The sequence below is a fragment of the Enhydra lutris genome, unplaced genomic scaffold (genome assembly GCF_002288905.1).
Source record: "Enhydra lutris kenyoni isolate GAN:26980312 unplaced genomic scaffold, ASM228890v2 scaffoldscaffold24, whole genome shotgun sequence".
Classification (NCBI taxonomy): Eukaryota; Metazoa; Chordata; class Mammalia; order Carnivora; family Mustelidae; genus Enhydra; species Enhydra lutris.
In genome coordinates, this window is record NW_019154108.1 from 27,196,018 (window position 1) to 27,211,606 (window position 15,589).

Below are 15,589 nucleotides of genomic sequence, written 5' to 3' on the forward strand. Positions count from 1 at the left end.
TTTTCACAACACTCAAAATCCTACCAAAGGGAAAACCTCGTGTAACAGCAACCAGGAGGTAGCCATCTACAACCCATGGGCCGAATCTGACCCACAGCCTTCTCTTATGAAGTTTTATTGAACACAGTCTTACAGGTTCATTTACATATTATCTATGGCTGTTTTCACATCTCGATGGCAGAGCTGAGAATATGGCCTCTCTGGCCACTCACAGAAAGGGCTGACCCTGCCTTTAAACCAACCTAGGTCTCACCATCCTTACGGGCAGCTTCTCCTTCCCCTGGAGAAGATAAGGCCCACCCCAGCCCAGGAGGCTCCACGCCACGAAATGCTTTGAGGGCTGAATGCTGATTAACATTTGCTATGCACTGAATGTTTGTGTGCCCCCCCAACTCCTATGTTGAAGCCCTAACTCCCAATTTGCTAGTGTTTGGAGGTGAGACCTTGGGGAGATAATTAGGTTTGATGAGGTCATGAGGGTAAGTCTCCCCATGATGGCATCAATGCCTTGATAGGAAGAGACCTGAGCTTCTTTCCACCATGCAACAGTGTAGGAAGAAGATAGCCACCTAAAAGCCAACAAGAGGGCTCTCACCAGGAACCGAATCAGCCAGCACCCTGATTATGGGGCTTTCTAGCCTCCAGAATTGTGGGAACTAAATTGCTTTGGCTGAAGCCCTTGGTCTGTGGTATTCTGTTAGAACAGCCGGAGCTGACGGAGACGACTCGTAAGAAATAATCACTACTGTCACTCATGTAGCGTGGGGCTATGTGTCAGGCACTTCCTTGAATTAACTCATGGAACCCTCCCAATAACCTTATGAGGTAAAAACCCACATGCCCTCTTTTATAGACAAGAATCTGAGAAACAGAGGTGAAGGGACTTGCCCAAAGCCACTCAGCTAGTAAACGGCAGAGCTGGGATTAAAATGTGGACAGTCAAGCTTCTGAAACCACATTCCTAACTAATTATCGGCTTCTCTGAGTGTCTCTATACTAACTGATTGTCCAGAACAGAGCCTAATCGATAAGTGACTCCTTTTCTATGATTTCCTGTCAAATGTCCAGAACCTCAAGCGGCCTCCAGGATGAGAGTGCTCTGAATTCAGGGACAGGAGCAAAGGAGGCTTTAAGCAGAAACAACGTCTGGGACATGTACCCCACTGCTGCCTCAAGACATCTACAAGCCCAAGCTGAGCAGGACAGCTAGGTGAGGTCTGGGGATGGACCCTTCTGGTTTCTGGAAGCTTCAAGGCAGAATCGGTACATTTGGTGACTGTTGACTCAGGATGCAAACCATTTCCATGGTCTGACAGAGAGTTCCAGATGATAAACAAATGCCTGTATGGCCTCTGCAAACGGAGATAAGCATTCAAATTCACTGTCAGCCAAATGTTCAGAGTTTTAACGTCCAAAAAATGAAAATTAGGAAGTGTTACTCTGCACTGAGAGAGTTGCACATGGAATTCTAACCCAAATAAGCATGACCTTCTATGTAAAATAAAAAGGCTGATTTCTTTTGTTCGAGGATGAAATGGGAAAAATCATAATTGTGAAATTTTAAAATGCTTTTGCAACCCCCTTCCCCATCCCTGTAAGCAAAAGACATGGCCTCCTGAGTCACGAATCAGCCTTCTCCCCACCATGAGGAAACCTCTTTAGGCTCCCATCCCTCTGTTACCTGTGAGGGCATTGGTGTCGGCCTTCTTGCTCTCCTGGTTGCCTCTCTCAGCCCACACGTAGACTTTGTACGCCTCTCCTGGCTTCAGGCCTGCCAGAATGGTGCTGCTCTGCTCCCTCGGGATGGCCGTGTCCTTCGTGTCCCCATCGGCAGAGGTGTAGCGTACCACGTACTTATCTATGACAGCCTGGACGGGGACCCAGGAGACCACCACTGTGTCTTCTGTCACCCGATCAGTGACCACATTGGCTGGGCTATCAATTTCTTCATGAAAATATGAGAAAGAAAAATTAGAGAAAGACATGTAGTTGGTCAAGGTCATGGTGGCTTCAAGCTCTAGTTCATCCGGGTGACCTAGTTCTATAGTCCACACACCATAAGAGCGTCTCTCTGTCCTCTGTGATAGCTGGACAACTGGCCTCGGCTTGAACCCTCCGCTGAGAAAGGGCTCCCTGAGGGACCAACAGTCCCTTCCGTTTTGAGACCACTGAGCACGTTACATGTCAGTTCCCACAAACGTAGCCACCTGAAGTGGAACTCCTTCCAGAGGTACACGGAATACACCTCATGCTCTTCTGGGAGACCCTCCAGCAGGTATTCAAGAATAGTTACCACTCTCCCTCCTAATTCTCCTCTGATCAAAACACTTCCACCACTCCAATGTATGCATTTGCAAGTTACTAGTTTTTACAGTGTTATACCATATCATGCCATACCATACCGTATCATATCATATCAAACTTCCAAATTACAGTTTCTAGACCTGACCTATCTAGACTGGCCTCTTTCTTTCCCTAATCAGGGAAAAAGCCCCAAACCTCAGTCCAATCGTTCAACAATTCACTGAGTATCCATTCCACGCCAGGGAACATAAGGGCACTCAGGAGTCACCAGTGAACACAACAAGCAGAATTCCCTGGCTATGCAAAATTGATGTTCTAGAAGGACCAACTCAGAACAGCATGTCCTCTGTGTCCTGAACACCACACTCCTCAACAACCTATCTTCAGCCCACAGCCTTGGCAAATCCCTACGCTTTTTCACACGTGCCCCTGCTAACCCAGGGGTTCTCGACCTTTGTCCACACTGGGCACCTACTAAGTACCAACTCCAGAGAGTTCATTTCAGAAGGTCTCAGCTATGCACTGGCATCTCTGCCAAAAAAGAAACAAATATGCAAAACTCAGCAGGTGATTCTGATGCACATCAAAGGTTGAGAACCCTCATGTTCAGCCTCCTCTTCCTCCTTCTGCATATAAAATACATTTCCCGAACCCAGTATTTATTCTTGTTATAGTTTACCTCACCGACTTCATTCATAATTTAGTCTTTCACTTAACATGCTGATTTTCCTTTCTGGCTTATCCTTTACAAACCTAATAAGTAAGTCAGCTGAGAGAAGCAGCCATCAAGGTCACAGATAAAACTCCCTTACAGAACAAAGGTGAGGCGTACCCCAAGAACCCTGCCCACATGTAGAGCTGTATCCGTTTGAGTAAAGACACACAAAACAGCTTCTTACTCCCAGAAATTCAAGCAGTTTTGCTTCCTCCCATCCCACTCTAGTTCTCCTGGCTCAGGATTCTCCAGCAGAGAAGTTACAACTTTTTTCACGTCGACTAGAATTACCTTCCTCGAGCACAATGGCGGTGTCTTACTTGTGTGCAAGTTCCATCGCTCGAGGCAGTGCATATCTTGTTTAATAAATCAGCTGTCACTGACTGAGCATATACTAAATGCAAGGTGCTTTCCACACATCACTTTATCAAACCTCATGGTAATAACTCAAGGCATTATCAGATGCCCCATGTACTAGTTTGGAAAATTAATAATAGCGATCAGTTTTAGGCACTAACTGTCTACCCAGCTCAGAGAGGTTAGATGACTTGCCCAAGGTCACTCGGCTAGTAAATGAAGTCACTTACACATACTACACACATTCCTCGAATGCCTAGTTGGAGCTGGGAATTCAGTTTAAATCAGTTATAAATTAAAGTGTGTTCCCCACCCTACCCTGCAAAAAAAAAAAATCTGTCAAAATGCTAACCCTCAGTATCTCAGAATGTGACCTTATTTGGAAATAAGGTCTTTCTAGAGATGAGCAGTTTAAAATAAGGTCATTAAGGGCACCTGGGTGGCTCAGTGGGTTAAGCCTCTGGCCTTCAGCTCAGGTCATGATCTTAGGGTCCTGGGATCGAGCCCTGCATCAGGTTGTCTGCTCAGCGGGGAGCCTGCTTCCCCACTTCTCTCTGCCTGCCTCTATACTTGTGATCTCTGTCTGTCCAAAAAAAAAAAAAAAGAAAGAAAAAAAGAAACCTATTTTTAAAAAGAGGGGTGGTGCCTGGGTGGCTCAGTGGGTTAAAGCCTCTGCCTTTGGCTCAGGTCATGATCCCAGGGTCCTGGGATCGAGCCCCACATCGGGCTCTCTGCTCAGCAGGGAGCCTGCTTCCTCCTCTCTCTCTGCCTGCTTCTCTGCCTACTTGTCATCTCTGTCAAATAAATAAATAAAATCTTAAAAGATAATAATAATAAAATGAGGTCATTAGAGTAAGTCTAATCCAATATGCCAGGTGTCCTGACAGAAGGGGGAGTTCGGACACAGAGCCAGATGCACACACAGGGAAGACAATATGAGGACGCATGGGGAGAAGCCAGCCATGTGGCAGGAACGCTGCATCTATAGGGCAAGGAAGGCCAAGGACTGCCAACAAATAGCAGAAGCTAGAAGAGGAGAGGAATGATTTTCCCCTAAAACTGTCAGAGAACATGGCCCTGCAGACACCTCGAATTCAGACCTCCAGCTTCCACAACTGGGAGGCAATAAATTTCTATTGTTTTAAACCACCCACTTTTTGGTCCTTTGCTACAGCAGCCCTAGGATACCAATAGAGCTGACTCCTGAACAATGCAGGAATTAAGCCCCTCAATTCTTCTGCTCAGTCCAAAAGCCATCTGTAACTTCTGACTCACTAAAAATGTGACTCATAGCTGACCATTGACCAGAAGCCTCACCGACAATATTCAAGTGACACATATCTTGTATGTTAGATGTGCCGTAGACTGTATTCTTACAACAATACCTCCTTTTTCTTAGTTTTCTCAAGATCTCTAGGCTACTTGGTTTGTCTGTGGGTTTTTCCCAATTGTCACAAATCTCAAAAAAACTTCCCATATATTTATTGAAAACAATCTGCACACAAGTGGGGACCCGGCCATTCCAATCCATGTTGTTTAAGGGTCGACTGTATAAGCAATGAACAGAATAAAGACTCCCTCCTATGGAATTTACATTTTCCTGAAGGAGATGGATGATAAACAAGTGGTGATGGTATTAGGAAGCCCAATAAGGCAAGATATAGGAATAGAAATGTTGAACAAAAGGTATCTGTGAGTTTAGATAAGGAGGTCAGGAAAGAGCTGGCTTGCTGGGAAGGGAACATCTGAACAGAGACTGAGATGAAGTGAGGCAGTGGGCCATGTACAGTCTAGGAACCTCATTCTAGGCAGAAGGAGCAGCAGGTGCAAAGGCCCTGCTCCACACATTAAGGGAACAGCAAGAGGTCAGAACATCTGGACAGAGTCAGTGATGGGGCTGAGTGGCTGCAGGGCAGGCCTGGGAGGTTAGGGGTGAGTGGACTGTGGACGGCCTTCAAAGACTGTGGCTTTTGCATTGAATGAGATAAGAAACTTCTGGGGGGTTTGCACTAAAGAATGGCATGATCTGACCTGCATTATCCAAGGATCCCTCTGGCTGCCAGAGAGAGTAGGGGTCTAGTGGGTTGACAGTAGAAGTCACCTGGGAGGCCACCCCCACAGCGGGAGAAAGCAAGAATGTGGACCAATGTGTCAGGGATGAAAGTCATGAGAAAGGTTGGATTGCAGAGATTTCAAACGTACACTTGTCAGAATCTGCTGACGTTGCTGATGTGGGACACAAATCCATCCTTCCATCATTCCATGTTATTTTGAGGCCTGAGCGATTTGCAGAAGGGGGTGACCCTTTACAGAGATGGAGAGCTCAGGGCGGGGGGGTTGAAGAAGAAGGTGGGGAGAATGGGACCAAGAATTTGCAACTGGACGCCTAAAGTGCCAATATGTGAACCATTCCTCTCTGTGGAAGACTGTGGAAGTGGAAGGCATCTCCACTTTCTACGTCCCATGCAGCACTACCACCAGCCTTTTCTTACAGAAATAAGAACAATCCATAAATAAAATCAAGTGTGATCTGAAAGGTTCCTGCAATCTGAATCCAGCCACAGCAGGGGACCGAAGCTCATAGTGACAGCTGGAACAGGGAAACAGTCTTATACTCTGGCTTTGGGGAGACCCACTGGGCTAAGCAGGCGGTGCCATCAGGAGCAAACAACAGGGCCACGTCGCAGGCCTCTGGAGGCTCAAGCAAACTCTCAGAGGATACTCAGGGGATAGGGTGCATGAGAGAGAACTCCTTTCCCACCCTGTTCCCCTTTCTATGCAAAGTGTGAGTCCGCACAGGACAGGGAGGGAATGAAGAGAGCCTCCCAAGGTAACATGTCAATCTGGGAAACCAGCGCTGACTTGGGAACGGGGACATTTAGAATGGGAAGTGAGGACGGGGACAATGAGGACAGGAACACCCTACAGTCCTGCCTCTTAAAGTCCCTGGTCCTCATCGTCTCCAAAGGGACCTGTAGCTGTACACCCCATGGTCCCAGCAGTGCCCCCCACTAGCCCTCCCTGGCCCAGATCAGTGCTCAGCACCATAGCTGCGGGACACACAGCACAGACCTCCGCCCTGCGGGGTCAGGTACCTGTGTGTGTGCAGCCCTCTCGAGAGCCACTGTGCCCAAGTGAGCATAACCAGCCCTGATACACCCTGTTCCCTCAATAGTCCCAGAGCACTCGAGGAATGGAGGGCCAGGAAAGGCATCTTGGCGATGGAGAATAAGAAGGATAAGAATAAGAATCCTCCCATGCCAGGGTTCCAGAGACCCAGCCCAGAGAGGACATCCATGTGACTTCTTCAAGGTCATAAAGCCAGTTAGAGTCCTGGCCAGCCTGGAACTCAGGACTCTGTCCTTTCTTTCAATCTCTTAACAGCAACACCCTGAGCCAAAAGGAGTGTCCTCATGGAGCTATTCCCTAAGGATGGGAACCATATACCGAGATGCAGAAGCCAGAGGACAGCCTCAGTGATGGGACCCCGATGGTGGGCCACACGGCTGGAAGAAGCCAGCTGAGCGGGCCAAATCCTCCCCGTCTGCCAAGAAGGGATGTGGGGATCAGAAACAGTTTTTCCATGGAACAAAGCCTCCCAGTAGCTGCAGACAGACGGCTGAATCACAGATGAGTCACTGCGGGAACCTCGATGAGGAGACAGGCTCTCCTTCCCAGGTTTCAACTTCCTTCCCACCTGCTGGACACTAGGCTGCCCTGATGAGACCTTTGTGAGGGCCACGGAAGGTCAGAAAGACGTAAGACAAGACTTGGGAGGTAGACCTTTACACAGCATGTGTTAGAATAAAGGGCATCCCCTCTTCAGAAGATCTAATTGACAAAACTGAGTGGACAGAGGAGGCTAATGGAGAGCTCTAGGCACATCAGGAAAGTCTATTCCCCTTTTTAATGAGATCTGCCACTAGGCTGGGGAGGGCACGGCTGTCCTCAGTCTGTGCTGGAACACCAGCCTCGCATGTCCCTGCTCTAGCCCATGGCCACAGGCCTTCAGAATAGCTTTCTCCATTCCCAGTGGCTACTTCTGAATCACCCAGTTGGCATAGTGGAAAATGGCACAGCCAGGATCTAAAATCTACAGGGATATGGGCTTGGGGGCAAAGACAGGGGATAGGGCTTTATGCCCCTATTTTGAAAGTGAGTTTCTGGAAAGTGAGGCCTTCCTTTGGACTACAGTAGCCATACATCCCATCACCTTGCTTTCTCAGCCCCCTACCCCATTGCTTTCACTGTGGTAATAAAATTATCCCGAAAGCCTTATTTGTAGAGAAGTGTTCAGAGATCAACCTCTCTTCCTGCTCTCCTCTAGCTTTGCTTCTGGAAAGCTTGAGATTTGACCTCAAACAAACACATTCAAATGCCATTCACTGGTTCACCCTGACTCTCCTAAACTTTGTGGGCTTCCACTTTCTCCCATGTAAAATGGGAATAATAACGCGTGGAATGCTATTGTAAAGACCAAAGATAATGTGTATGGAGCCCTGAGTACCTAGAATACAGCAGGTACTCAGTTGATGAAGATCATGGTTGTATTTTCAGCCATTGGGAGCACGTGGGCAACTGTGTATGAGGCAGGAACTCTGGATGTTGACAGGTTCATCTTGCAACATGAAGGAGCTGAAGAAGGAAAGTTTTAGGGGCTGGGCCACTTCAAATGCAGCAGTGTGTCTAGAAGGTGGTAAAAAGTGGAAAAGATCCAGAGAGAGGCAAAATTGCTATTTCACGGCACCGTCAAAGGAAACGTTCTACGAAAAATTGTTAACACGTGAGTATGCGAGTATGTTCCGCTGTGCATGGGAGCTGGTGGGATTCTAACAAAGCAAGCAGTCCTTTGCTCCGGACTCACCACGGAAAAGCATGAGTCATGGAAGTTATGAAAACACTAACAATAATTTAAAAAAAAAAAAAAAAAGAAGGACTTTAAGCTCATTTAGTCCAAACTCTCTTTTTACAGATGGAGAAACTGAGGACAAAGGGGTAGCATCACCTCTTAGTTAGTGGCCTGCCCTTCCTGTCGTTGGAGGTGGGATGGCTGGGAGTGTTCAGCAGTGAAGTTCAAGGTCATTCCCCCTGAAGACGCTGGGCTGGCTGATGCTTACTGCTCTGAAGCTGACCTGCTTCGGAAGCCTTGCCTTTCCAGAAGATGCTTCCGTGCCCTCTGAGGGCCTTAGCAGGGTGAGGATTTTCAATTGATCTCTTCCCTTTTGTGGATTAGTTCCCCTGAGTGACTTGTTCAATGGAAAATAACTGAACTGTGTCATTTCTTTCCTGCACATGGTTATGCTGTTCTTAGATTACAGTGTCTTTTTCCATCTCAGGCAATGCAAAATATTTGGAGAAAAGAGAGATTCTCTTTTTTTTTTCCCCTGTTAAAGGAATGAACAGTCTAGCCAGGTTTGAAAGTGTTTCCTGACCTCAGAAATGATTGTGTCTTTTTTTTTAATGTTCATTGGACACATGACACAAATTTATTGGCTATCCAATAAAATATCCTATCATGCTTCGAGAATGTAATTGACAATAAAAACACTCCTTGAGTGCTCACATTCTAGTTGGGATAACATACTTGAAAGGTTAACTAGCAATTCAAGGCCATGTGTGATTAAATGCTCTAAAAACTCAGAGGCAAAAACGGTTGCTATTTAATGTGGTCCCACATGGCTTCAGTGGAGAGGCTAATGTTGGAGCTGAGCCTGGAAGGATGAGTGATCTTATTGCTATGAGCCCCTGAAAGGCAAGGACCAGGACTTTTCATCTTCGGAAGAATCTAGAGGGAGCATGTCTCTAGTGCCCAGCATTAATCTGTGCCCATTAGTTTGTTTTTGTTGAATTAACTGATAGCTTGAATTATTGAATTCCCGGCTGAATTAATGGAGAGCTAGAGGTAACTGTGGAGGGTTTCCTAGGCTGGTGGAACAGGAACGAACCTATAATGCAGGCATGAGCCTTCTGTGTTAAGAAACCCCAGCAACAGGGACACCTGGGTGGTTCAGTTGGTTAAGCATCCGACTCTTGATCTCAGCTCAGGTCTTGATCTCAGGGTTGTGAGTTCAACCCCTGTGTTGGGCTTCATGCTGGGTGTGGAGTCTTCTCCAAAAAGAAAAGAAAAGAAACTCCAAGAAAAGTCCAAGAGCAGGAATGTTTTCCATTGGAAAAAGGAGGAGTAAGGAGAACAACAGCCCAAATGATCACAACCACTGAGGCCAAGATACAGGGGTTCCTCATTGTCCTAAATCAACGAGGAATCGAAGACATTTTTCTAGTTAGGAGGTAAAGAGTAGGAGAATTAGCCAGAAACAATGGGTGAAAAAGTAAAAGTAGGAGGCACTTTAGTTTTGTGATCACTGAAGTGGATATCCTACGTTCAAATCCCAGCTCTGTCATTCCTTGGCTAGGCGATCCTGAGTTTAACTTCCCAGGTGTTGTTTTTTAATATGTGACTTAGAAATAATAGTAGGACCTACCACGCAGTTACCGTAAGAACTAAATGGGATCCATTATGAGAAGTCCTTCATTCGCATAATGCCTGATGCATAGGACATTCTCAGTGAATTCACAGCTAACAAGAAAGCCACCGGAAGCAAGGAAGCCCTTGCCATTTTCCAGCCCACTCGAAGTCTTCACCCGTCCACTGCTCAGGCAGGCTGCACAGTCTGTATTGTCTCATTCCTAAATGAAGTTACAGCTTAGCTTTCACAACTGTCTGACTCTAGCTTTCACACTACAGATATGCGATCTGTTAGGCAACCCGAAATAGCGAATTCCATTCCTGCACGGTCTCACCACCCTGGCCAGCTCCTGCCAAGAGGGAATAGAAAAGAACTAAAATGCATTTCAAGAAAGTCTCGAAATTCAAAGATCCCTTCTTGGTCGGCTTCGAGGACTAGCCTTCCCCCGGTGGCATTCTCGTCTAGCTCACCGGTTCCCACCTTGGGGTGGCAAGAGCTTTGCCATTGCAGGAGACACACCTTTCCACACGGACTGAAGCATTGGCTCAAAACTCAGAGCTACGTGGATTGGTTGCATATATGACTACAGAGATTTCGAATTCTTTTCCGATTCAGAAATGACAAATCTATCATCAAATGTTACTAATTTATAACATCTGTCACTATAGATGTTTTCACAATCCACAGATGTTAAATATACCACTGCTTCCATGTGAGAGTCTTTAAAATCTTCTGACATTTTAAACCAGAGTGTTTGCGTGTGATCATCAGGAAAAAACACAGGAATAAAGAGAAAAAAAAATTACAGATCACCTGTATTAGGTAATAGGGGTCTGTGTGCCTCGGTCCAAGATACTGAATAAAAATAATCCAGTTGTAAAAGCTAATAAAACTAGCAGAAAGGTGTCAGAAATCGTCTTTCCCCTTGACTCCAAGATCCTGGGGGAGATTTTCAACGGTAAGACACATTTCAAATAGGAAAAGTTCCCTTCCCCTCCCCAGCCCCACAAAACAGAAGTCAGTACACAAAGAAGTCAGTACATACAAATCCCAGCGTTCTTATCCAGAGAGGAGTCAGCCAAGAAAAATATCAGAAAGCAAACCTGACAAGTGGGCACAGTGCTTCTACATTGCTCCTACCTGTCCTGCCATTCAGGAGAATTGGCTTGCCCTCCAGTTCTCCTTTCATGGGAACAACGGTGATCTTGTATTCTGTCCCGGGCTGCAGACCTGCCAACAAGCAGCTTGATGAGTTTGGGCCCCAGACCCTCACCCCCAACCCTGCTCTCCCCAAGGATTTCCCTCATTGGGGGAGGGGTGCTTCTCACCCCAAGAGGAATCTAAGGCAGAGAAAGAGTGCTGGGGCCCGGAGTACGAGGCACCATCAAGGCGCTTCAAGGGGTGCAGGGGGCCAGAGTAGATGAAGTGAACATAAGGGAACTCCTTTGTTGGGCCGCCAAGCACTGATTTCCCAATTTTATTTACAGCCCAACTGGCTTTCTGGCCCCAACAATCCTTCTCCCTCAAAAGTTTCTTTCTGCCTCATTGTAATAATTAGCCTAATCATATTCCATGATTTTCTTCTTTGCGTTGCCTTTTCTTGTCTGTTTCTCTGTAGCTGTGGTTGGAATTACTGCTCTATGTGGCCCAGATAGACCGTGGCAGAGTACAAGCAGAGAGCAGCATGTGGGAGGCACGCACGCTGCTCTCTGCTCTGCAGACACTGGGAAGCCCAAGATGTCCTTTCAAGATGGAAGGCACAGAGCGGACAGCAGAGGAGACGAAACCGTGGAGCTAATAAGCTCAGGGCCCCCTCCCTTGCCTGGGCTACCTCCAAGGGTAGTTCTTTAGGTATTCATGATTGTGTATTATATTCCTTAAAGAGAGCCCTGAAAATTCTCCAAGCTTTGGGAGTCACAAAATGTGAGCCAGCCCTGCAGGGCCCTGTTTCCCTAGCGGCCATCAGATTTTCAGCTCTCAGTAGACTGACTTGGTCAAATGGGACAAGGATCTCCCCACCCAGGCCTCCCAGCATCACTCCTTCCATGCAGCATGCCAAATAAACCAGTCTCTCTCTCTCTCTCTCACACACGCACGCACACACACACACACACACACACACACACACACACAAAGTTCTTTCAAAAGGAATGTCTACACCGACAGGAATGTCTACACCGACATATCCACCCTGAGACACAGACAGGGTTTTTAAGAGGACATTGGGCTGTCCTCTGTCAGCCAGGTGCTCTGAGATTCCAGAGTCAGCTCTGGGACGCTAGAGTCCATTCTGCGGGTCAACCAACTGGGGTCTTGTCTGGGAGTTTCCAGAGTCAGAGTTCAAGGGATTCCTAGGGCCCCAGGACCCTCTGTGCTCACTGTCCCCACCGCAGCGTCCACGGCAAACACCCCACATCCCCAGTGTTGGCTCTTACCGGTGATGTCATAGCGACTCTTGGGGTCACTGCTCTTGGGCACAGTGACCTCGGCCACCTCCTGCCCTGTGAGGGGGCCGTACTGCAGCTTGTAGTAGTCCACCTCCGTCGGGGGGTTCTCCCACTCCACATCAAGAGAGTTCTCTGTCTCATCCGTCACCCACGCAGTACCAAGCGCGGCAAGATCTAGGTCAGGTGTCAGGGAAGGTGGGAGAAAGCAGTGAAGAGAAGAGCTCAGGCAGGTCTGGAGCAGTCACTGGCCTAGTAAGGTCAGTGGCCTTTCCAGACACACTAAGAACATGCTTCACCCCAGCACACATATCCTTAACAGGCGTCTTAAAACTACCAAAGTAGCAAATAAACTGTTGGCTCTCACATTATCCACGGAGGAAAGACTATCTTCTGAGAAAGCCTCCTACCTCCCATCCCATCCCATCAGATGCCATGCTGCCCTCCCTGTCAAAGCCGCCATGGGCCAAGCCCTGGACCACACGTCTCCAACCAGCCACGCAAACCTCCAGACCCGGGGGTCAGGCCGCTCTGAATGAAACACACCCTTTAGCTGCAGCACCGTGCCCTCAAAGACAATCCCAAGAGGAGAAGCTCAGCTTCTCCCATGTAAAGTGTGGGAATGCTTTTGAAATTATCTCGAGTATAATACTGATAATACAACCAGTCTCTTCCTCCATCTCCCAAATTACAGCTCCTTCTTTGCCACTCACATTCTCCTGTAAAGACTAACATGGGGGGGACACCTGGGTGGCTCAGTGAGTTAAAGCCTCTGCCTTTGGCTCAGGTCATGATCCCAGGGTCTTGGGATTGAACCCCGCATCAAGCTCTCTGCTCAGCGGGGTGCCTGCTTCCTCCTCTCTCTCTTCCTACCTCTCTGCCTACTTGTGATTTCTGTCTGTTAAATAAATTTAAAAAAAAAAAAGACTAACATAAGGGAAAACTATAAAATAGGTGAATTTTAACTTGGTCATCCTGAGTATCTTCGCTGTGCCTTCTACCAGAGTTTAGACCTGGTGACCTCAGCTGCCCAACCTGTCCAGCCTGCAGAGGAGAGTTATCGGAGTTACTGTACTTATTTATTCATAGCCAAGTATTAATGACTAAATGTTTACCCTTCCACTTGTAAAAAAAATGAAATTATAATGATTCATATAAAGGAATTGATCACTGATGTGGTTCCAAGGGAAGAACTTTTGGGCGGTGGCTGGGGAGGGGACTGGGTCTTTGAGAGCGGTGGGTTCCAATGGCTGTATCCAATGGCCATATTCAATAGCCATATCCAATGGATGTCATCTGACCTGAAGTTTGAAGCCCCTAAGCTCTCAGCCTTGCCCCTTCCTTGGTCACATACCCATTTTCACTGCCTTGTTGGTGCTCCCTTGTCAAGGGCATGGGACAGAGAATTTGTAAAGGACATGGGACACAGAATTTGTGCATCAGGCAGGGGGTGAACTTGGTGCTCTTGAGGTCCCTCGGGTCTGAATGTTTCTGATTCACTCTGCTATGAACAAGAATCTCACAGAGCCTTTTCTCTGAAGAATTTCCTCCAACCTACTGGCTTCCATCTCCCAGCCTCCAGCTTCTTCCTTCAAATATAGGAATTCCTTGAAGGAACAGGTCAAGAGGTCAGTAATGAAAGTGACTCAAGGATCACAGAAGGGACCTATACAGCTCACAAATGAAAAAGCAGAGACTTAATGAAAATATTCAAGATTATTATGGGGATAAGTGTCTCTCAGACTGGGGTTTCCCTGAGGAGGAAGCAGAAAGGATTTAACATGGATCAGATTAGAAAGAAAGACAAGCTTCACAGTTACAAGGTTTCACAAGTCCCTAGTGTAGAAGCCAAGAGGGTTACTAAGACTTTCAGAACAGCTGTCTCTGCTCTTCATTGGGAGGCTTTGGGCACTAAAGACAGAGGCCGCGACAGACAAAAATGGAGAGAAAGAGAAAAGCAGCCCAACTGTGGGGACCTGGCCTGGTTCTCACAGGTTAGCTTGGGTGCACTCTCACTGAGCATAAATGATTTCACAGAACATCAGCATCAGAAAGGCCACCGTGTGGTCATGATAGCTGAAGACAAAAGAAGGCCATTCTGTAATCATGTCTGAATACAGGCAAAAGCAGGAATACTGTCCAAACCACAAAAACAACCCAACATTCTCTCCCCTGACTAATATGAGTGACTACCCTTCTTCTCTGATGATGGCTTTAGCCTCCCTGTAGTCGGCTTTTTCTAAAAAAGGTTCACTAAGTTACCAGTCATGGAGTTAACTCCTCTTGACGAAGGCATGCAAGCCAAAGCAAACCCCTACTGCCTTCAATCATCCAACACAAGCCCCAATTCTTTTCCAGTCCTTTCTAATGCTCTTCTTTTTTTTTTTTTAAGATTTTATTTATTTATTTGTCAGAGAGAGAGAGGGAGAGAGAGCGAGCACAGGCAGACAGAATGGCAGGCAGAGGCAGAGGGAGAAGCAGGCTCCCTGACGAGAAAGGAGCCCGATGTGGGACTCGATCCCAGGATGCCGGGACCATGACCCGAGCCGAAGGCAGCTGCCCAACCAACTGAGTCACCCAGGCGTCCCTCTAATGCTCTTCTTAAGACATACACAGATCCTGTGGTGTGTTGTCCCACACCAACAGCCAATAAACCCAACCTGCTTGACTCCAGGGGTGTCCTAAGGGGCCTACGGCTGGAGGGGGTCGAGAAAGGCAATCACAGATTATACCCCCAGGATGACAGGTCCTTCATGGCCCTTTCCAACATGGAGCCACCCCTATCCCCACCACTGAACAGGATAGACAGCTTGATGCTTCTGCAAAGAAAACGATGGGCCCAAAAGCCCAACCACCTGGGTCTCCTGGATCTTTCCCCAGGAGTTTAGCGAAGGGTAGAGGCAGCGGTAGATTTTAATCAGCAACTAAAACAGTGGCTGGTACAAAGTAGATGTTCAGTAAAATAAGATGAGTGAATGAAGGGATCAGAATCACTCAGATTAACTGGGTTTCTCCAAGTTCCTGAAGATCTAAGCTGCTTTAAGAACTTTCATGAGAAAACAAGATCTCTAAAACAGTAAGCCACGAGGTTTGTCTTTGCAAACACTTTGGTAATATTTGGTGGTACACTGGAGACTCTATCTCCCCAAATCCATCTTCTGTCCTCCTGTGTATCCCAGACGATGACCGCTATGAATTGGGTTAGTCAGATCCCCTTGCCCTCTGGCTTCTTGTTACGTTCAACCAGTGAGTTACCAGGAGCTCAGAAGGCAGGATAGAGAGTTCCTGATCTCCTTCCCTCC

The 15,589-nt window shown here is 47.3% G+C and overlaps 1 protein-coding gene across 1 annotated transcript in view; it reads right to left on the minus strand.

The window, feature by feature from the left end:
- Window positions 1-15,589, minus strand: part of LOC111150918 (tenascin N) — a 51,829-nt gene that overhangs the window by 32,554 nt on the left and 3,686 nt on the right. The window contains exons 4-6 of the mRNA XM_022508606.1: window positions 12,279-12,464; window positions 10,984-11,073; window positions 1,682-1,945 (exon numbers count right to left, since the gene is read on the minus strand). Of these exons, the coding sequence (XP_022364314.1) occupies window positions 1,682-1,945; window positions 10,984-11,073; window positions 12,279-12,464 (540 nt within the window). The remainder of the gene's footprint in view (window positions 1-1,681; window positions 1,946-10,983; window positions 11,074-12,278; window positions 12,465-15,589) is intronic.